We start from the raw sequence: 22,709 nt of genomic DNA, 5'->3' as shown, positions 1-22,709 counted from the left end.
CTCAGGAGGTAAGTGCATTTCATATAGATATCATAAGATATTACTCATTACTCTTAGCATTTGTTACTACTTGTAACATGAGAATGGCTTGAGCTCTGAAGGTCTGCATAAGTTAAAGGCAAAGAAAGCAGAAGGCCCAGGTGACAAAAGAAGAATGTACCCCTGCACACATAGTGCCTACCCTATAAGCAGGGCAGCTGATAAGGGGGTACCACCGAGCTTCCTGTAGGAGGGGGGCCCGGCCTGCAGCTTCAGACTTCATTTGGATGTCACTATGTATAGTCAGTCAGTGTATATAGTATACTATTCCCCACCAGAGTCATGGGCAATCATTCTGCCTGCTGGGCTGAGGGGGGCCCATCTGTTCACCTCTGGATACTGGAGATGGGAGTCCATAGATTGCAGCCATCAAGGACTTTTTTTCCTTTTTATGGGTGAATGTATACACTATCCCAGGGCTTCAAATTTCCACTTGCCTGCTTGCATTTGGCGAGTGGAAATAACGTGGGGGCGAGTGTTATTGTTGGCTACTCCTTGCCCATTATTGACCGCTCCTGCACCTTCTATCACTCCCTTTTCTTTTACCTATCAACTGTACTGTATGCGGTTCTCCTACCTCCCCCAGTACTTGTGTCCTGTGGCACCCAACCTGGGCAAGGTTGGGTGGGGCAACTGGTGGAGAGTAAGGTTTGCGCCTGGCTAGTAGGTCTAGACTCGAAATTTTAAGCCCTGCACTATCCTGTGATGAAATGCAGTAAGTCCCTACTGCTGGAGTTATTGGGCTTGCATTGCACACTGCCTGACTCCTCCAGCAAGGAAGTGCTGAGGGATTCATGCAGAAGAAGATCACTGGCAGGCTGAGGACAGCTGGTTGGAACTAGAAGGGTTCAGTGTGCAGGTTCACTCAGCAGACAGCCCAGCAGTGCAGACACAGAGGGATGGCAGGCTCTGAGCCTCTGGCAGAGGTCACAGGACAGGTAGAGTGTCTCATGACATGACAGCACACACATTTCCCTAGGCTTGCTTTTAATTATACAGTCACATGTGATCATCATTATCATCATGATGACAGTCACACTCACACAGTACAGTTGCTTTGAGCCCCAGCACCTGTACTGTGTGAATATCATGATGATAATGATGATGATCATTGATGGAAGGATAGTAAAATGTAAGCCATAGATGGTTCAAACCTCGGCAAGTTCAACATGGACCAACCGAGATTTGAACCATGTATGGGCAGGCTTATTGTACCCAAGTCAATTGTTGAATGGCTTGTGTACAACCAGCCTGTCGGATTTTACATGCAATTATTGCTAGCAGGTAGTATAGCCAATAGCAGTAATCAATGTGTTCTCTGGACAGGGACTCCCACAGTCTTCTGGGATATGTGATGGATTTACATCCCAGGGGCTACAAGAGCAGGGACATGTCTTTTGTCTATGAAAGAAAGCCACAAAAAATGAAAATGATTTTACAGCTAAGAAGTGTCTTAAAGTGATTGTAAAGCTTTTTTTTTTTTTTTAATTATGCCTGGGTTTACTCTTGTGCAGTGAGGCATATCGCATTTGATTTGGACAGGAATGTGGTGCTGTTCCTGTGAGAAATCACATGCGAATTCTGTGTCGTGCAATTTGAGCCATACGTTTTGTATACCTCAAATCACACCGCGTCCACAGAAAAATAGCGCAGGACCCTTTTTTTGTCTCTACCAGAATCGGCTCGCATGGGTATTCACATCCATGCGATTCAATTCTGCACATTGCACCATGTTTTGTGAATCGATTTCAGGGTGTCCTTAACTCAACATACACACCCACAGCGGTTCACATGAATGGGGTACGAATAGAAACCGGTGCGAATTCCACACTGCATCAGTGTGAACCCAGGCTAAAACAACAAACATATTATACTTACCTGTTCTGAGTATTACCGACTAGGGAGAGACCTGTGTATAAACAACACAGATCTCTCTCCAGTCAGCTCCTGCCCACTGCTTTGTATGGCAAGGCTATGCAGAGCCATACAAAAGCAGTGTGCTTACAGTGTAAAGCACACACGCAGCACACAGTGAACCAGCACACAGAACACAGTTAACCCTTTGATTTCCCCACATGTTAACTCCTTCCTGCCCAGTGCCATTAGTACGGTGTCAGTGCTTTTTATTAGCACTGATCACTGTATTGGTGTCACTGGGGATGTCAGTGATACCAAGTTAGTTCCCTCCAGTGTCAGAATGCCCACCGCAGTCCCACTATAAGTTGCTGATTCCAGTATATATACCACCATTTGTAAACATTATAACTTACATGTAAACCAATTAATTTACACGTATTGGCATTTTTTTTTTTTTAGCAAAGACATGTAGAAGAATACATTTTGCCCTAAATTTATGACGAAATTTGGTTTTTAAAAATTTTTACTGGACATGTTGTTTAATAACAAAGAGCCAAAAATATTGTTTTTTTTTTACATTGTCGGTCTTTTTAGCGCAAAAAAACAAAAATGCAAAGGTGATCAAATACCAGCAAAAGAAAGCTCTATTTGTGGTTAAAAAAACGACATAAATTTCATTTGTGTGCAGTGTTGCATGACCACACAATTGTTAGTTAAAGTATTGCAGTGCCGTATCGCAAACAATAGCCTGGTTAGGAAGGGGGGTAAATCCTCTGGAGGGCAAGTGGTTAAAGTAAGGCAGTGATGTATCACAAAAAATGGCCTGATAAATCTTCCAGAGCTGAAGTGGTTAAAATGTAGTCGTAGCTTCACAAACATACTGTACATTCTATATATCTGAACAGATTGCATATCTTAATATATGTTGTGGCCTGATTCCTCAATGTTTTCATATGGTACTTGGTGTTTATTTTGTCCACTGGCTGTGATCCAAAAAATGCTCATTTTGAAGAAGATTTTATTCACAAAAAATAATAAAAAAGATACTTGACTTGTTGTGCAAGTTTGTTTGTGTATTCTGTGCAATCAACAGTAGAGAGACACCCTCCTTTTCTGTTCTTCTTTACCCTTGGACCTTCAGAGAGCTGTATTTTTCAAACACTTATTTTAAAAAATGCAGTGTGTGAAAAAAAAAAATCTTATCTTGAGCTTGAATCTTGCTTCAGGCATCATCAGTCAGAGAAGATACTGATGAGGCTGAATTGTAAAAGTTTCAGATAAACTAGTATTAGTAAACTTATTTACATATGAAATTTCCCTATTTTTAAATATATTCATATCAGAAAAGACATTATTTCCGGAATCTTAATCACTCAGTTTTATCTATTATAATTCCTTAGGTTTCGCAGAGCATTTAGTCTATTTTCATTGAGTCCTCTCTGATCTTAATAAAGATGATTTCTAGACAAGATCTGCTAAATATGAAAAGAGGTTATACTTTTAGATATGTATTCATACAAAGAAGAGCTTTATAACCTACTCACTTAGTTCTACAAAATTGCGACAAGGAAAACGTGACTACCACAATCTTCTGTACATTAAATTTTGATTGAAGTTATAAATGGAATTCTTTTGTGACTTTGGCATTTGAACAATCTGTTCTAACTAAAGGAAATATCCATTGAAACTTTCTTCATTTATTACATGCAAACCACCAAACCTTCACAGCTTTCTTTAGAAAACTGAACTATTATGTAATAATAAGGAGTCACAGAGTAGGAAGGATGTGGCATAGTGTGCTTGACTTACTAACAGTACATTTTTCACTTAGTTCATTGAAGATGTATTCACTTTAATAATCTATTCATGTGCAAAGGCAGTTTTATTAATTCCTTCAAATTACTGTGTTTAATTTTTCTTTACAAGACTGGGTGTTCAAAGTGAACACAGGTTCAATTGTCTAGCTAAAAAATCTATTATTTTTGTAAATTTCCCCCACTATGTCTAAAACAAGAAATAACTGGTTTCCTGTGAGGAATTATATTTTCATAAATATAATATTTCGAAATATGCATGTCTCATACTACATTTTTGTAAAGATTAATACGAAAAATTAAAAACTAAGAAGACAATTAAGTTAGCAACTGTGAACAGAAACATGGTGTTGGAAAAGGACAAAGATAAATGCAGGTGTGAGGATGGTAATGCTGAAAAAAATTCTTGCAGGTATGCATTAATTAGAAATCAGTAGGAGATAAGTTCATCTTTTTTACTAAAATACACTATCTTGTCTATGAGCCCCAGTGTGTTAAAAGATGCTGTGCATTTTTCAAATTGTGTCATTTTTTTAATACCTTAATACCATTACTAATATCACCAAAGCCTGCTACAAAAACTCCCTCCGAATAAATCAGCCCCAGGTTCGGGGATGTTCCAAATGGCAGAAAATCCCCCCAACAGCACTTCTGAAAATTAATGTAAAACTGATAAAGTAAGTTTTGAAGGAAGAAATGTGATCAAATATTAAATATATGCCTATGAACATTATATTTATATATATATATATATATATATATATATATATATATATATATATATCTCAAGCTTTTTTAGTGGTTAGAAGTGACCATAATCCTCCCCTGAACGCTGTATCTACCAGCAGAGCTGTGGTGAGATTGGGCTATTTATGGACCTTCTACCACCAGATTACAGATTCACTAACTAATGAATCAAGGATAAATGTACAGTAAACTGCAAGTGCTACCCGCTACATTAGTCTTTGATGTGATGTTAAGATGACGTTCAAGAGATACACATGGCAAATAAATATACCCTGTACATTAAATGCTTATCTCTCTGTTGTTGTTTTTTTTATCAAATACTTCTTAATATGTATACATTAAAAACACTATCCCTGATATTGGTACTGTGCACCATCAGTGATGCAAATCACAAGGTGAAACAAAGGATGCTTACGTTCTTGGTTAGCTTTACATAATAATTTTACTTCTTTGACAAATGAATAATGAAGATTGCAAGTTCAATAACAGCATATGTAGAACAATTATTGATTATATTCAGTTTTATAAATCACTTAAAAATCAAGCTTGTGTAAAAAACCTGAAAGAAAACCCATAACAACTTTCTGATTATTCAATTAGTCATTATTGTTTAATCAAGTAATTTTTTTAAGGTTTTAACAACATACAAAACAATGAAAGAAAACACAAATCTATATGAAAAACAATGAAAATTACATCAACACAAAACACTTAAAGCAGCAATAGCACACGTAATATGTCTTGTAAGGAAGTAATTACAAGTACACACAATACATTACACCCTAATAAAACTTAAGTTCTGGAATAAAGCTATCCTTTAAAGCATATCTTTCAAATCCAAACATAATCACAGTACCACCCCAATGAGTAAACAAGTAAGAAGAAAAGAAAAAAGTGGCAGATAAAATCACTGGTTTTTGAATAATCTCAAACCACTACTCAAAATAAGACTATAGGTATATTATAACTTTAAATAAAGTGGAGAGTGATGGACAGGGATCAGAGGAAGAATCTACTAAGGTAGATGATAACCAAGGAAACCATACTTTCTGAAGTTTTTTGGGCATTCCCTGTGCTGATATGTCAATCTCTCTCATTAAAGTAGCATTAACAGCTTTTTGCCACTGTGCAAATGTAAGAGGACAAAAAGACAACCACCTTTGAGCTATAAGTTTAGGGGCAAGAAAAAGGATTTGTGTCAACATTAACCAGAATATGTATGGTATAAAATCCTCATTAAAAATACTCAGAATTGCCATCTTAGGGTCTGGTAATAGTGTTAAACTGCATAGATCTTGCACTGCAACAAAAATACTAGTCCAGTATCTATAAAGCTTTGGACAATGTCAAACAATATGTATTAGAGGGCTTTCAGTGTCAGAGCATCTCAGACAGCAAGGGGAATAATTTCTGCTCCATGCATGTAATTTCTGAGGGGTGTAATATAATATAAACAGTTGAGTTAATTTTTGGAATGAGGCGGTAGATACATTGGGCACCTCCTCTAATGCCATTGTCCATTGATCATCATCAAATTCTTCTATGTCTTGTCTCCATCTCTCTCCACAATGGGAGTGTACTTTAGAGGAAGCAGCAAAAATAAAAATTGAATATGCAGTATATCTCCAATTAAATCTGTTTTAGTAACATTTGAGGGAGCTACCATATCAAGGATGGCTGAAGGGTTACACTAGTGGGGAATGGCAAGACTGTATTAGTATAGTGTAGCAGAGTTGTAGACATTGGTAGAAGAACTTATGTGAAAGATTAAATTGACCAATGAATATCTGATAAGGAAGCAGTGTATTCTTGTCAAACAACTGACAAATTCTTTACACCTGCCTGCTTCCAGCAGCTAAAGCCATCTAGTTTTGCCAATTCTGGATACCCAGGGTTGTCCCATATGGGCGTGTATTGAGAATAACCTAAGTGGCCCACTACTGTTTGAATGGCTGTCCAAGTCTTATGGATCAGCAAAAAGGTGGGGAATTGTTGTACAGTAAAAAAAGTTCAGCCTCCAATAAAGAAACCTATGTATCTTGGAGTAATTGGGATAGCAACATCCTTTGTATGGGGTTCTGCAATGACAATGCTCCCCATCCAGTAAAATGCTGAGACTAAGAGGACAAATAATACAATTTGACGTTAGGAACCGCCAACCCTCCACCATCCTTTGGGAGTTTCAGTGCCTCCAATTTGGTCCAAAGACCATCCACCTTTGCAGATTGATCTCTGGACAGTCAATTTTCCGAAAAATGTTTTGGGGTACTAATATAGGAGCATTATGGAAGAAGTGACATGATTCCTCTTCCATTTTAAAATTAGTCATTATTAATGCAGGTTCTCCACCTTGAAATACAGTCAGTTCTTTTCAACCACTGAATGATAGCAAGCTCAGTACTGTGGACTATATTAGATTTAGTGCTTAGAAGGTTCACTGATGTCAACGTTTTGAAATAACTTACACATAACTGGATTCTAAAAAGCACCGTAAATAATATATTTACTGCATAAGATCACACATTTCTCACTTATTTCTGCTGGTAGACTATAGAAGATATTTCCTGTCACTATAGGAATATGTTAAATCTTAAATGTTAAATCTAATTGATGCTGTTAATTCAAAAGAAGTGAAGGGATATATATATATATATATATATATATATATATATATATATATATATGGAAGCCCAAGATCACCAGCAAGAAGACTTGGTAAAAGCAAACAACCATTTTAATTTCAAAACAGGCTAACTAAAGACCAGATAATCCTCAGCATGGAAAACAAAATAGTACAACCACTTCTAGTACACCAAACATAAAGTATGTCTCACGGTCAGTAACACTTGTCCTTTAACAGGGTATTTTAAACCTCCCTGTCCCACAAGTCTGGAAAGGTCACAAGAACCTATCAAGGTCTCAGCCGATCAAAAACATATGGTCTTCTCACAGCCTTTGCTGTTCCATACCTCACAGACACCTTCTGACTGTTTCCTGCTCTTTTTCTAGACTCTGCTGCAGATCGGTTAACCCTTTTGGGACCAAAGTCCTTTTCTTCATTTCCACCCAAAGTCCCTCTGAGAGCACTGTAAATCAGTCCCCTCTTCTTAAGGCAGACTACCCTGGAACCCCACACCCTGCATGGGTGAGAATTCCTGAGTACTCCAAAAAACATTTCTTGAAAGGATCACAACCCAAGTAAGAGGGAAATATATCTCTTGTCTGAGATATATATATATATATATATATATATATATATATATATATCAGATTTGAAACCCCAGCATTTTATGACTCATATTGTTTCTATTTTTGGTGTAGCTGCACCACTCATATATGTTTATATGCTTGAGCCATTGATTGACAGGAGGGGGATGTGATTAGCCTTGACATGGCCATACCCACTTATTGCAGACGGACTTGATTGGTTGCATTCACAGCAAAAGGTCAGACTGATGAAAGAGGTATGAGAATCCCTGGAGACACATGTATAGGAAGGAGGTTTATCTGGTGGCTACTGAGCCAGGACACAGACTGCATCCACACATGGGGTGGAGTGTCACTTATGGCTGTTGTGCCCTGTCTGCTGCACAAAACTCCCATAGTACCAATTTCTACTGAATAAGAAAAGAATGCAGGGTATTGCCCAGTGTGAGTCTACTGTAAGTGAGTTGGATGTCTGCACACTGTATGAATGCAGACTGTTTGAGAACTGCCTAAGTGAGTAAATGAGCCCTAAACACTTTATTTGGTATTCTTTGTATTTTATTTCTACTTTTAAAATAAAGTTGTTTGTAAAAGGGTTAGACTAGGGAGTAAAATAAACCAAAACATGCATGAAACTATCTTTGTAGCTCCTATGTAGCCATTCTGATGAGTCACAAAACGTCTGTGGAAGGGTTAGTTTATACCCTTGCTCTGTAGTAATGAGTGTTAAAAAGTTTGCATTACTAAAACGCATTGTAGCACCGAAATCTTTCAAACACATGTGACATATAGGGCACCACAACGTGTAATGTGCTTTGCAGTTAACTGCAAGAAAAAAGATCAGAAACAATTTGTCCTGCATTGGGGCTCTTTTAAAATAAATGGGCTGCAGTAACACAGATTACTGCAATGTACAATAAAAGCCGCCTGGTGTGGATGTTGCTATTCAATGTGCCAGTATGGTTATGATGGTTTTCCTGCAGACTCCTTGATTGTGTCAGTTTGGTATTAATTGTGCTATTACATACATATTTGTGGGTTGTTTCAGTTTGGTATTGATTGTGTTATTGCATATATGTTTCTGGTTGTATTAGTATGCTACAAGTATGCTACTGATTGCTTCTTTGTGGACATGTTTTTGACTGTATCAGTACAGCACTAATTGTGTCTCTGTTGATACTGTGTGCTTTTTACATTGTCAGTACAGTACTCAAGTGCCTCTCTTGACATGATTGTGGGCTATTTCAGAGAAAAAAAGTATAATTCTAGCCTTGACTACAACAAGATTAAAACAACTATCTGCAAGGAAGAAAAATGATAGAGAAAGATTTTAAATGAGTTTAAAAATATGTTAACCATCACACCAGGTACACCATTTATTCTACCCCTACACACATCATAAACCAGTCTACATTGTTCTGTTCATTGTATGGCTCCTAAATAACCATCTCCATAAATTATTCCCTCAATCCTTCACTAGCAAATTTTCAATGAAGATAAATCTAATAGTGAATGATTGAATTTGGAAATTGGAACAGGGCTCAGCTGTTCTCTTCTTGACATCACAGTAACAGTGGCCATACTCTTCTATGAAGCAAAGTAAGAATCTTGTCACACTACTGGTGATAAAAGTTGTTTCACACCTTTCTAGGGCAATTACAGAATTTTAGAATCCTTTTTGGATTTGAGATTGTATAATCCGCATCTGCATATACTGTATCTATTGAATGTACTTGCACTATATTGTCATCTAGGTGGTAGTAGGACAGATAAATAACAGCTGAAAAAGTCAAATTGAAGAAACTTTAGTATCATTAAAGTCAAACTCCAGCTTTGAAAAAAGCAGAGAAGTTCTGGAGACTCTGCCAGCTTTTATTGCTGAATAGATATTATAGATTAAATTTTCCCTCAGGACAGAAAGTTATTAGAAAGTTCTCCACAGGAGATACAGAGAAAAACAACACATTTTTAGCAAAGTGAAAAATGTAAAACCACGGACAATGGTTTCTGTCCATTCCTTCCTGTCCCAATAACAATCTACTATGCAATTTGATCTAAGGGCATCAGAAGGGACAGGGAGTGAAGGAAAATCTCCCCAGTGGGGTTACAGAAAGAAGTAAAACTTAACAGCCATTTTAACTCTCCCTTATCTATCACAAAAAAACACATTTGAGAGACTTAAAAAAAGTAATCATTACTGTTCTTGGCAGACTAGAAGAAAAATCGTCTTCTTAAATTAAACATTCAATTGTTCAAAATTTAGCAAATAATAAAACATACTGTATAATAACAATGCAGGCCCAGCATGTGGAGATGCAGGTGTGTTCAGTGAGTATTAAAAAGACAAGAAGAGAAGATGAGACAGACAGTTAGGAATCCAGTAAAAGAAGAAGGATAACATGAGAGGTACTGGATAAGAAGTGGCAGCCCAGGATAATGTACAGACACAGGACAGACCAAATGTTGGAAAGCTGGTTCAAGTAAATAGTGAAAAAAGAAGTTATAGAAAAACAAGGTATGCTGTGTGGGTGTCATAGAAAACTATCTTCATAAAATAAAAAAAGAAAAAGGAAGCCTGATCAAACAGTTAAAAGTAACTGTAGTTTTTCATGTGTTGATGAATTTCTGCTGAAGGGAATCTTAAAGCCACTGTTTCTTTGCTCTGCTACATTTATAAATCAAACTGCTAAAGAATATGTACTGCAAATGGTACAACAACGGCATAAATTAATGTGCCTTGTTTGAAGGTCAGACTTTCCCTGAGGTATCTACTGCTGCTCCAAGTTGTTTCAAATGTTTATATCAAGATACAACCCCCCCCCCCCATCCACCCATGAAAATCTGTTAAACTCATTACATCTTTTGCAAGTAAAGTGCTGCAAATTCTGCCAATTACTCTCTGAGAGTGTTCATTTTACAGAGGAATTCCCAGACCCAGGGGATGGACAGCAATATAGCATAGAAAAGTCATAGAATAGAGAGGGAGCCTTACATCATCATACAAGACCATTAACCCATCTGTACTCAAGGTTAGTACTAGAGATGAGCGAATCGAACTTGGCGAAGTGGAATTCGTTTCGAATATTAGGAAAAATTTGATTCGCACCGAATCCGAATTTTAGCAAACTTCGGATCCACGAATCGAATTTTCCCCGATCAGCCGGCAAAAAGTGTCACTGCAGAGAGCTCCGCTATTTCTGACAGTTCTCTGACAGTTCTGACAGTTCATTTACAGCGGTTGAAACATTGTATCTATTTGTTTCCATTTAGGATACAGATGTTTTTATTCGGAAATAAATAGATACAATGTTTCAACCGCTGTAAATGTGAAGGAACTGTCAGAGAACTGTCAGAAATAGCGGAGCTCTCTGCAGATACACTTTTTGCTGTACTGGAATTCTTCTTCTTTTCATTCTTCTTCTTCTTTTCATTCTTCTTCTTCTTCTTCTTTTCATTCTTCTTCTTCTTTTCATTCTTCTTCTTCTTTTCATTCTTCTTCTTCTTCTTTTCATTCTTCTTCTTCTTTTCATTCTTCTTTTCATTCTTCTTCTTTTCATTCTTCTTCTTTTCATTCTTCTTCTTCTTCTTTTCATTCTTCTTCTCATTCTTCTTTTCATTCTTCTTTTCATTCTTCTTTTCATTCTTCTTCTCATTCTTCTTTTCATTCTTCTTCTTCTTTTCATTCTTCTTCTTCTTCTTTTCATTCTTCTTCTTCTTCTTTTCATTCTTCTTTTCATTCTTCTTCTTCTTCTTTTCATTCTTCTTCTTCTTCTTTTCATTCTTCTTTTCATTCTTCTCATTCTTCTTTTCATTCTTCTTTTCATTCTTCTTCTCATTCTTCTTCTCATTCTTCTTCTTCTTTTCATTCTTCTTCTTCTTCTTTTCATTCTTCTTCTTCTTCTTTTCATTCTTCTTTTCATTCTTCTTTTCATTCTTTTCATTCTTCTTTTCATTCTTCTTCTTCTTCTTTTCATTCTTTTCATTCTTCTTCTTCTTCTTCTTTTCATTCTTCTTCTTCTTTTCATTCTTCTTCTTCTTCTTTTCATTCTTCTTTTCATTCTTCTTCTTCTTTTCATTCTTCTTCTTCTTCTTTTCATTCTTCTTTTCATTCTTCTTCTCTTCTTTTCATTCTTCTTCTTCTTCTTTTCATTCTTCTTTTCATTCTTCTTCTTTTCATTCTTCTTCTTCTTCTTTTCATTCTTCTTCTTCTTCTTTTCATTCTTCTTTTCATTCTTCTTCTTCTTCTTTTCATTCTTCTTCTTCTTTTCATTCTTCTTTTCATTCTTCTTCTTCTTCTTTTTATTCTTCTTCTTTTCATTCTTCTTTTCATTCTTCTTCTTCTTCTTTTCATTCTTCTTCTTCTTCTTCTTTTCATTCTTCTTTTCATTCTTCTCATTCTTCTTTTCATTCTTCTTTTCATTCTTCTTCTTCTTCTTTTTATTCTTCTTCTTCTTCTTTTCATTCTTCTTTTCATTCTTCTTCTTTTTATTCTTCTTCTTTTAATTCTTCTTTTCATTCTTCTTCTTCTTCTTTTCATTCTTCTTCTTCTTTTCATTCTTCTCATACTTCTTTTCATTCTTCTTTTCATTCTTCTACTTCTTCTTTTCATTCTTCTTTTCATTCTTCTCATTCTTCTTTTCATTCTTCTTCTCATTCTTCTTTTCATTCTTCTCATTCTTCTTCTCATTCTTCTTTTCATTCTTCTTCTCATTCTTCTTTTCATTCTTCTTCTTCTTTTCATTCTTCTTCTTCTTCTTTTCATTCTTCTTTTCATTCTTCTCATTCTTCTTTTCATTCTTCTTCTCATTCTTCTTTTCATTCTTCTCATTCTTCTTCTCATTCTTCTTTTCATTCTTCTTCTTCTTTTCATTCTTCTTCTTCTTTTCATTCTTCTTCTTCTTCTTTTCATTCTTCTTTTCATTCTTCTTCTTCTTCTTTTCATTCTTCTTCTTCTTCTTTTCATTCTTTTCATTCTTCTTCTTCTTCTTTTCATTCTTCTTCTTCTTCTTTTTATTCTTCTTCTTCTTCTTTTCATTCTTCTTTTCATTCTTCTTCTTTTTATTCTTCTTCTTCTTCTTTTAATTCTTCTTTTCATTCTTCTTCTTCTTCTTTTCATTCTTCTTCTTCTTTTCATTCTTCTTTTCATTCTTCTCATACTTCTTTTTATTCTTCTTCTCATTTTTCTTTTCATTCTTCTTCTTCTTCTTTTCATTCTTCTTTTCATTCTTCTTCTTCTTTTCATTCTTCTTTTCATTCTTCTCATTCTTCTTTTCATTCTTCTTCTCATTCTTCTTTTCATTCTTCTTCTTCTTCTTTTCATTCTTCTTCTTTTCATTCTTCTTCTTCTTCTTTTCATTCTTCTTCTTTTCATTCTTCTTCTTCTTCTTTTCATTCTTCTTCTTTTCATTCTTCTTCTTCTTCTTTTCATTCTTCTTCTTTTCATTCTTCTTCTTCTTCTTTTCATTCTTCCTCTTCTTCTTTTCATTCTTCTTCTTCTTTTCATTCTTCTTCTTCTTCTTTTCATTCTTCTTTTCATTCTTCTTCTTCTTCTTTTCATTCTTCTTCTTTTCATTCTTCTTTTCATTCTTCTTCTTCTTCTTCTTCTTCTTCTTCTTCGTCGTGCCCCGTGACTGCCCAAATGAGTGAAGTGTGCGGTGATTCTAAGATCGACGGCACTCATCTGCATGTCATACTGACTGACAGTATTATTTCTCTTCCCCAGCAGACTCCAAGGGCATTTAAATTAAAGGTACAGTGTTCTGCACTAATATAAAGGCTCTCTGAAGCCTAGAAACCCTTTTAATAAGTTAAATTCGCAGCGAATAAATTCGCATCGAATCGAATTTCTCCCGCAAATTCGGCGAATCAGCCGAATCGAATTTTTGAATAATTCGCTCATCTCTAGTTAGTACCCTGCCCTTTGCCACAGTTTAAACTGCACAAAATATAAAACTATTACCTATAGAAACCATTAAGATGTTATGGTTAATTTTGCCAGTACGTGTTAGAAAGTAAAGTCGTAAGTCATTTGCCATTGGCAGAAAACTTTGTTTGTTCCTTTGTTTTGGCCATCATAATTTCCACAGCCAAGATATAGAAAAGCAAGAAACCATTGGCCCCAGAATTTACTCTAGAAGTATAGATATAGTATAGTTCATAAATGCATACTTAACTCTATAAATTAATTGAAGAGAATTAGTTTTTTTACAACCCATTTGTGTGAACGGAAATTAAAACATCTTTAGCAAGCAAATACAGAGTAGAAAAGCATGTCCACTGACAGTTTGTTGCATAGAAGGACCTTTGCTCTCTGTGGGGAAGCAGTGCTCTCTCTGCAGAGGCCTGACACTCACCCCTTGCTGAGTCGGAGCTATAGCTTTCCAATTAGCAAGGAGTATGAGTTTTACTGATTGCAGAGCTACAGGTCAAACTCAGCAGGGGGAATGTGCAGAGCTGCCACATAAAAAGTAAAGCCGACCATACATGGATCGAAATGCATGCAATTCAACGGGGACTGGATGAATTTTGATCTGTGTATTGGCACCCTGGTTGTAAACAAGTCAGTCTATGAATTGACTTGTGTACAACCAGCCTGCCAGTTTTTTTCCAAACCATTAGTGCCGCCAGATATAGCCAGCAACACAAATCATTGTGTTCTGTCAGCAGGGAAGGCTTCCCTCTGGCAAAAAACAATAGCACTGTGGGAGGGAGGGAAGAAAGAAAATTGCAAAATATATGGCCTGCCAATGAGTCTTTCTCTGAAATATGCTTACAGGGATCAGTTTTTCTACTATGGTAATGTATGGTTTGTAAAAAAAGACAAACAGGATATTGAACAGCTCTTCTAATTATGATTACATTATGGGGCTAGGAGGGATAACTTCAAAAACTTCAAAAATGCCAGAAAAATTGCTAAATAGACAGTTGGATACCAAGCATGTAACTACAGATCTACACTATAAAGATAGTTTTTCATAAGCCTCCAAAGGGAGATCTATGACCAAAAATCACTATATCTTAGGTCTCCGCCTGTAGGTCTGACACAGCTGTTCCTGATTGGAAATAACACATGAGGTACAGGATCAGTGTCAACAGCAGCCCCTGCAATTCTTAATCATACAGTACTGGATTTGTGTTATCTCCACATGCGTTCCTTTGTTTAACCACTTGAGTACAAGCCTGAAATACAAGGCCATTTTCAATTTTCACTGTTGTGATAAATGGACTGGCAATAAAGCTGGCCATACATAGATTGAAATTCGTCTGGTTCAGCCCATTGATAGACTTGTGTACAACTATTGATCAACTGATTTTTGTACATGTGATTACTGACAGTGGCTATAACCTCTAGCAATAATCATTGTAATCTGCCAGCTGGGAAGGCTCCCTGCTCCCCCCTGCCAGCAGAACACAATAGCTTTGCGGGAGGGATTCCACCATCAACACTGCAAACTACAATGATTATTGCTAGCAGCTATAGCTACTGGCAGTAATTGCATGTAAAAACATGGTGCAAGGAAAGATAATTGAATCATCTGTGGACTGCTTTATTCATTCATGCAACACTGTAATAAAACAAATTTTTATATCTTGAGACAGATACTTTTTTGATGGTACTTAATAGCCACTGCTTTTTAAAAAAAATGTATTATGTAAAAGAAAAAACTTTTTAACAGAAAGTTTGGAAAACATTTTTTCAAACAAAATACCAGACGGTATGAGTACCCTCACAATTACCTTGTTTTGGAAAGTAAACACCCCAAGGCAATTTTTTACCACAATTTTTGGGGAAAATATATATATACTGGTATTAAGGTGGTTAAACATGGAGCTTAATAATGGTGCACTAGATATAGCCCATATTGGTCATATACAGAAGAAGGAGGAGGAAGAGGAGGAGGGGGTGAAGGGGATAATGTTATGTAAGGGTTACATACAGTGGGAGGATGGAAATGAAAAGGTTAACGTGTAGATGTACAAGAAAAGGAAGATGAAGGGTTAGTATACCTATCTGAAACTGCTGTTGGCAGGGCTGACAGATGTAAACAATGTGCTCACTCTGGTATTACCTCTATGACCAGTCACAGAAAACCCAAAGTACAGGACCTCTTAGATGTGCTCTGAACACAATGTCTGTGAAATGAGCCATCTGGCATTAAAGGGCGCACTGGCCTTATTCTTCTTTTATTTCTAAAAGTAATGCAGAAGTAAGAATCCACCACTTTGTCATTTTTAGATGTATAGTGGTAGGAAAGTGCTTTTATTAGCTTCAACACCCCCCTTATTAGGGTCTCCTTTCATCCCCAGGCTCAATTGCAGCTTTGTAAGCTACTATTGCTATTGTTACACCACTGTTGGATACATATATGGAAATTGTATTACCTAGTAAGGGTTTTGTGCACTCAGTCCTAAATATAAAGTTCTCTCTCACACTGTACAGTCAGCCAGGTAACCTGACTTTTCTCTACTGCATTTAAGCAACATCGGTAGGTCACCTCCCTGGCCCTGAAAATAAAAATGAACAGTGAAGGGCAGTGAGTGATGCACTCACCCCTTGCTTCTCTCCTTTTTTCAGCATGTGCCTTGTCAGGACACCTGATTGGTTTTAGTTACTGCCCTTTTCTTTTTCAGTTTAAGTGCTGTTGTACAGGGATTACAACAACTGCATTAATTTGTGTTTTTTATTTACCTGGATCTCAGCTTTAATCTTGAAAAGTATCCCTTGGTATGATAAAATATTTGAAAGGTTTTAATTTTTTTTTATGTAGCACATACGATATTGATAAAAAGTTAGTAAACACAATGTGTTATATTTATGCCACAACTAATGGTTCAGAAGACACATGTAGTTCTCAGTTTCCTGTGTCCATTATATATTTATCTAAATATCTGTTGGATTAAAGATACTGCATGTGAACACAATGAACCTGTGCTCACTTTTAATGCACAATCAAGTGTGAGTGTGAAAAAAATAGAATATTTTTTTTTTGTGCAATATTGGGATGATTGAGGTGTATACAGCTTCATCTATAAAATTATAATGACAAAAACATTTTTTTTAAACGTACTTTGTAAAAAAAAATATCTCTAGCTAGAGGTTTTATACACCTCAGTACTACAGTGAAATGTTCAGACACCTTTATAGTACATATGAAGCATCTAATATCAGGGATTGGGTTATCTTTCCAAATTGGCAATACATACAATATATTGAAATATATGCAGTAAACAAAGTTTCATAAAATATTCTAATTATGCTAGCATACATATGTAACGTGTTAGAAAATATAGAAAGTTTAATTTTATTTACCTGTATGACTCCCTGAGAGGGAACTGAGCAGCCTTGATTGTGGGTGGGCCCCATCAAAAAGTTCAACTAAATCATTGAGCGCTGTCTGGAAGTATGCAAATTGCCCAAACACAACTAAAATATCAGTAAAATAAGAAGAATGGAAAACATTACAATGCATCCAGAGTTTACTGAGAAAAAAAAAATAACACACATAACATTGTTACTGTGTCTATTGATGCCAGTGATTATCAGCATGCAGCTATTGGCACCATTCTCTGCCTACTTTAACCCTTTAAGGTAAAACAAATCCACACACCTAAACACAATTTTGCAACTTTGACATGTGTTAGTAAAGTTGTGCATATCATCACAACTACTTTGTGTATCAAGATGGATAATGCCTTGTTTTTGCAGGGCAAATTGGGCTTTCATTTGGGGGTAAATAGTAACAAACATCTACTAATTTGTTTTATTATTATCAAGGAAAAACTGGCTAAAAGTAGTAAAAAATATATATTTTTTAAATTTAACTGTCTATTTCTGGGTACTACCATTACCTACCATCAAATAACAATCAAAAATAATTTCTCCTGCTCCTGATGATTTAGTTACATAGTTAGTCTCGCTGAAAAAAGACAAAAGTCCACCCAGTTCAACCATAGAAAAAAATGTATAATCCTATACCCACAGTTAATCCAGAGGAAGGCAAAAAAACCCCAGCAAAGCATGATCCAATTTGCCCCTGCTGGGAAAAAAAATTCCTTCCTGATTCCCCGAGAGGCAATCGGATATTCCCTGGATCAACTTTACCTATAAATATTAGTATCCAGTTATATTCTGTGTATCTAAGAAAGAATCCGGGCCTTTTTTGAAGCAATCCACTGAGCTGGCAAGAACCAACTCTTGAGGGAGTCTATTCCACATTTTCACAGCTCTCACTGTGAAGAAACCTTTCCGTGTTTGGAGATTAAATTTCTTTTCCTCCAGATGTAGAGTGCCCCCTTGTCCTCTGTGTTGACCTCAGGGTGAATAGCTCTACGAGTTTAATATATGAACCACTGATTTATTTATAGATGTTGCTCATATCCCCCTTAATCTCCTCTTCTCAAGAGAGAAAAAATTCAGTTCCTCTAACCTTTTCCTCATAGCTGAGCTCCTCCATGCCTTGTATCAGTTTAGTTGCCCTTCTCTGTACTTTCTCAAGTTCCCTAATGTTCTTTATGTGAATTGGTGCCCAAAACTGAACTGAATATTCCAGATGAGGTGTTACTAATGATTTTTACAGGGGTAATATGATATCTCTCTCTCTGCAGCCTATACCTCTTTTAATACAAGGGAGGATTTTGCTCGCTTTAGAAGCCGCAGCTTGGCATTGTTTGCCATTATTAGGCTTGTGATCTACCAGAACCCTCAGATCCTTCTCCACCATGTATGTATGATGCATGCATATTCTTAACCCCCAAGTGCATAACCTTACATTTATCAACATTAAATCTCATTTGCCACATAGTTGCCCAATTAAACAGTGCATTGAGGTCAGCTTGTAAGTTGAAGACATCCTGTAAGGACGTTATTCCACTGCACAGCTTAGTGTCATCTGCAAAGACTGAAAGGGTCCCAACACTGAACCTTGGGGTACACCACTGATGACCCTAGACCATTCAGAGTATGAATCATTAACCACTATTCTCTGAATACGATGTTTTAGCCAGTTTTATATCCATTTACATATGGATTTTTCCAAGCCCGTAGACTTTACCTTACAAATTAGCCGTGTGTGGGGAACTGTGTCAAACGCTTTTGCAAAATCCAAGTATACCACGTCCACGTCCACCCCTCTGTCCAAGGTTTTGCTTACCCTCTCATAAAAAGAAACTTCTGTCTTTCATGAATCCATGCTGTCTGTTGCTTAAAATATTTTTTTCCAGCAAGAACTCATCTATGTGGTCTTTTATTAAACTCTCCAGTATCTTCCCAACTATTGAAGTTAAACTAACAGGTCTGTAATTACTTGGTAAAGATTTTGACCCCTTTTTAAATATTGGCACCACATTGGCCTTACGCCAATCCAGTGGTACTATGCCAGTCATTAAAGAGTCCCTAAAAATTAGAAACAATGGCTTTGAAATGACAGAGCTCAAATCTTTAAGGACCCGTGGGTGTATGCCATCCGGTCCAGGTGCTTTATTCACCTTTATTCTGTCTAATTATTTTTGGATCATATCAATTGTGAGCCAATGTGGATCATCTGGAGCTGTGTCAATACCTTGCCCATTATGGATAAGAGCTCCCCCATGCTCCTTTTTATATACAGAGCTGAAGAAGGTATTAAATACATTTGCCTTCTCTTTGTCCCCAGTCATCCACTCTAGATTATTTTGTAAAGGGCCTACATGCTCTAACCAAACCTTTTTACTATTAATATATTTGAAGAATTTTTTGGGGTTGGTCCTGCTATCTTTTGCAATCTGTTGTTCGTTTTCAATTTTTGCAGCGTTTATTTCCTTTTTGCATATTCTGTTATATTCTTTGTAATGTTTAAACAATGATAGTGTTCCTTCATTTTTATATTGAATAAAAGCTCTTTTCTTATTATCTATAGCTTTTTTAACTTTGGCCGTAAGCCACATAGGTTTGATTTTTAGCCTTTTAAACTTGTTGCCCATGGGAATATATTTTGCAGTGTGTTCACATACAGTCTTTTTGAAGAACTCCCATTTCTGTGTTGTGTTCTTCAATGCCAATATTCCCTCCCAGTCTAAGTCTTGGAGAGCAGCTCTCAGCCTTGGAAAATTACCTCTCTTGAAATTGAGTGTTTTTATTTTTATTGTATGTGCTTGCTGTTTACAACTAACAATAAATGAAATTATGTTATGGTCACTGCTACCCAGCTGCTCTTTTATATGGACATTCGTAATAAGCTCTGCATGGTTTGAGATTACCAGGTTCAGCAGAGCATCATTCCTAGTAGGGGCCTCTATGAACTGTACCATAAAATTGTCCTGTAGCAGGTTTAAACATTTTTGCCCTTTAACTGTTCCTGCAGTACCATTACTCCAGTCAATTTCCAGGTAGTTAAAATCCGCCATTATTATCACTGTCCCAGAACTTTTGATCTGTGCAAGGAGCTGAGTTGCCACCTCCTTATCAACACCGGGAGGCTTATAACAAACTCCAATGATTACCTTTGTAGTACACACACCCATGTGCAGTTCCACCCATAATACTTCAGCCTCATCACACTCTCCATCAACTAAGTCCTCTTTCACACTCACTTTGAGATCACTTCTCACATAGAGACATACACCACCACCTTTCCTATTTACTCTGTTCTTCGCATGACTGGGCCATTAATATTCCTGGCTATGTTCTCTTTTGGAGCGACAAAGCCAAGATTCAGCAATACCAATTAAATCATAGCTCTCTTCATGCAACAAAGCTTCCAACTCACCTATTTTGCTTGGCAGACTTCTGGCATTGGTGAACAAACACTTTAATTGATTGACACCTTGTTCACACATATTTTGCATATTTTTTATTTTCATACAAATGGTACCAATTCCACTGGTTGTTTGTAACATGGGAACCTTCTTATCATCTGCCATAGCCTCCTCACCATCTTTCCCCATTCCACCCACCAATAAGTACTGACCCCTGTCTGATCTGTCTACCCCGTTATAATCTAATTCTCCCTCCCTCCTCGATCCTAGTTTAAATACTCCTCCAGACTTCCCATAAACCTCTCCCCCAGCACAGCAGACCCCCTGCCATTTAGGTGCAGACCATATCTAGCATATAGGTTGCGCCCCAATGAAAAGTCAGCCCAGTGCTCTAGAAACCCAAATCCTTCCCTCTTACACCAGGTCTTCAGCCATGCATTGAGTTCTCTAATCTCCCCCTGTCTTTCCTGAGTTGCGCATGGCACAGTTAATATTTCAGAGAATATCACCTTGGAGGTCCTTCCCTTGAACTTGCAGCCTAGTTCTTTAAATTGATTCTTAAGGATCCTTCACCTTCCATGTAATCTGTCATTGGTTCCAACATGAACCAAGACAGCTGGGTCATGCCCAGCCCCTCCCAGTAATTTATCAACCCGGTCCACCACATGCTGAACCCTGGCACCAGGGAGACAGCAAACCATTCCGTTGAGGCGATCTCGGCGAAAAATTATTCTATCAGTCCTTCTGATCATAGAATCCCCTACTACCACCAGCTGTCTAGGCCTTCCTGCACTACCCTCACCACCCCTCCCAGATGGCCTGCCCTCCTGGCAGTTAGGGATAGCAGTGATATCCAGGGATGCCACCCCTGAGCTTTCCACCCCCACATCTTCACCCAACTTGGCAAATCTGTTTGGGTGCTCAAACCCAGGGCCAACCTTCCTTTTCTGTGAGCCTCTACCATCTTTCTACCTGATAATCCTGAATAGCCCATCCACCCTCCGCATCAATCCCATTAGCTACCTGCTCAGAGAGCAGAAGACCCCTTTCAAGGTTGATAGCTCTGCCCAGTGTTGCAACGTTCTCCTCCAGACCTCTAACACGAGATTCCAGTAGGGCAAGCCGCTCACATCTGTCACAGCGGTATCAATCCTGGAGCTGTTGCTCCATTGCTGCATACATGTGGCACACTGTGCACTGCACAAAGCCTTCAACCCTGCTAGCACTCATATCCCAGTTACAATATTAACAGGAAAGATCAGTTGTCATTTACAGGTTAGTAGACTCCTGTTATAATCTCCTGTTTTCAACTCTGGTTTTTTAACTCCACTTATCAAAGGTCCACTTAGTCAAAGGTCCGGAAAGCAAAATCCAGGCTAGCTCAAAAATGTGCAAGCTCATAGTGAACTCTACAGCAAGATATATAGGACCTGTATCACCTGTGACCAATTAACCCCACCCCTTAATGATCACAGCAATAAAACATATATGTATGTTATTTGTTGTTTGTACCTGAAGTAAGGCCCAGAAACATTTTGCTTATTTTATGTTGCTTTTTTTTATCCTACCTAAAACACACTGGTACTGACACTGATACTACTTTTGAATATGCTTTTTCTCAAAATAATCTTTCCCAAAATTTACTGATCTTGACCTTTTGTCCCTGATATTTGACCCTGATCTTGACCTTTGACTTTTACTTGACCTTGATACTAACCCTGACACTGACCTAAATCTAACATTGATCTAGGTATTTTTTCTTTATTTTTTCCTTTTTGTTTTACACACTTTTGTTTACATTCCCCCTGCATGATGGAAAGAAACTTTGTTTCTCTCTCCCGTTTAGAGAGAAAAGAAAACACAGGGGCAGGATGCACAGTGACTAATCACAGTGATAGCCAATCAAAAGGCTATCACAGTGATGGTGACCCAGAATCAGGAGTCCCTGGTCCCACTCACTAATATGGGACCTGGGCATCCTGGTGACAGCCTGGTATCTGTGCTGGAAGCATATATATGTACTGCTGGCATCAAGGGGTTAAATCCCAATTGTGCCCTCTTAATTTCTTACTGTAATGTAATCAGGTTGAATATAGAATAATTATTACTATAATCCTTTTTTTTCCATCAGCTAAGTGCTGAATCAAGGGTTAAAAAATACCTACATGCTGCCTGCACACAATACTGTTGGACCATGGCTTTCACACATAAGCTCTCCTGCTCTCCTGGCATGCCCCATTGGACAGTTTCTAATCAACATCAATCTAGCTCTCTGAACAGCACTATTGATTAGGCATTGTTCATGGGGGGGTG

General features: G+C 37.2%; 1 protein-coding gene across 1 annotated transcript in view; it reads right to left on the bottom strand.

The window, feature by feature from the left end:
• Nucleotides 1-22,709, bottom strand: part of CSMD1 (CUB and Sushi multiple domains 1) — a 2,075,474-nt gene that overhangs the window by 397,261 nt on the left and 1,655,504 nt on the right. Inside the window, exon 32 of the mRNA XM_089679519.1 lies at nt 16,975-17,088. Within this exon, the coding sequence (XP_089535645.1) occupies nt 16,975-17,088 (114 nt within the window). The remainder of the gene's footprint in view (nt 1-16,974; nt 17,089-22,709) is intronic.

This window comes from Staurois parvus, unplaced genomic scaffold (genome assembly GCF_062004578.1).
Source record: "Staurois parvus isolate SC_StPar_1 unplaced genomic scaffold, SC_StPar_1.0 ptg000226l, whole genome shotgun sequence".
Taxonomy (NCBI): Eukaryota; Metazoa; Chordata; class Amphibia; order Anura; family Ranidae; genus Staurois; species Staurois parvus.
The sequence above is the reverse complement of the archived record's forward strand: the minus strand, read 5'-3'. Positions and strand labels throughout refer to the sequence as shown.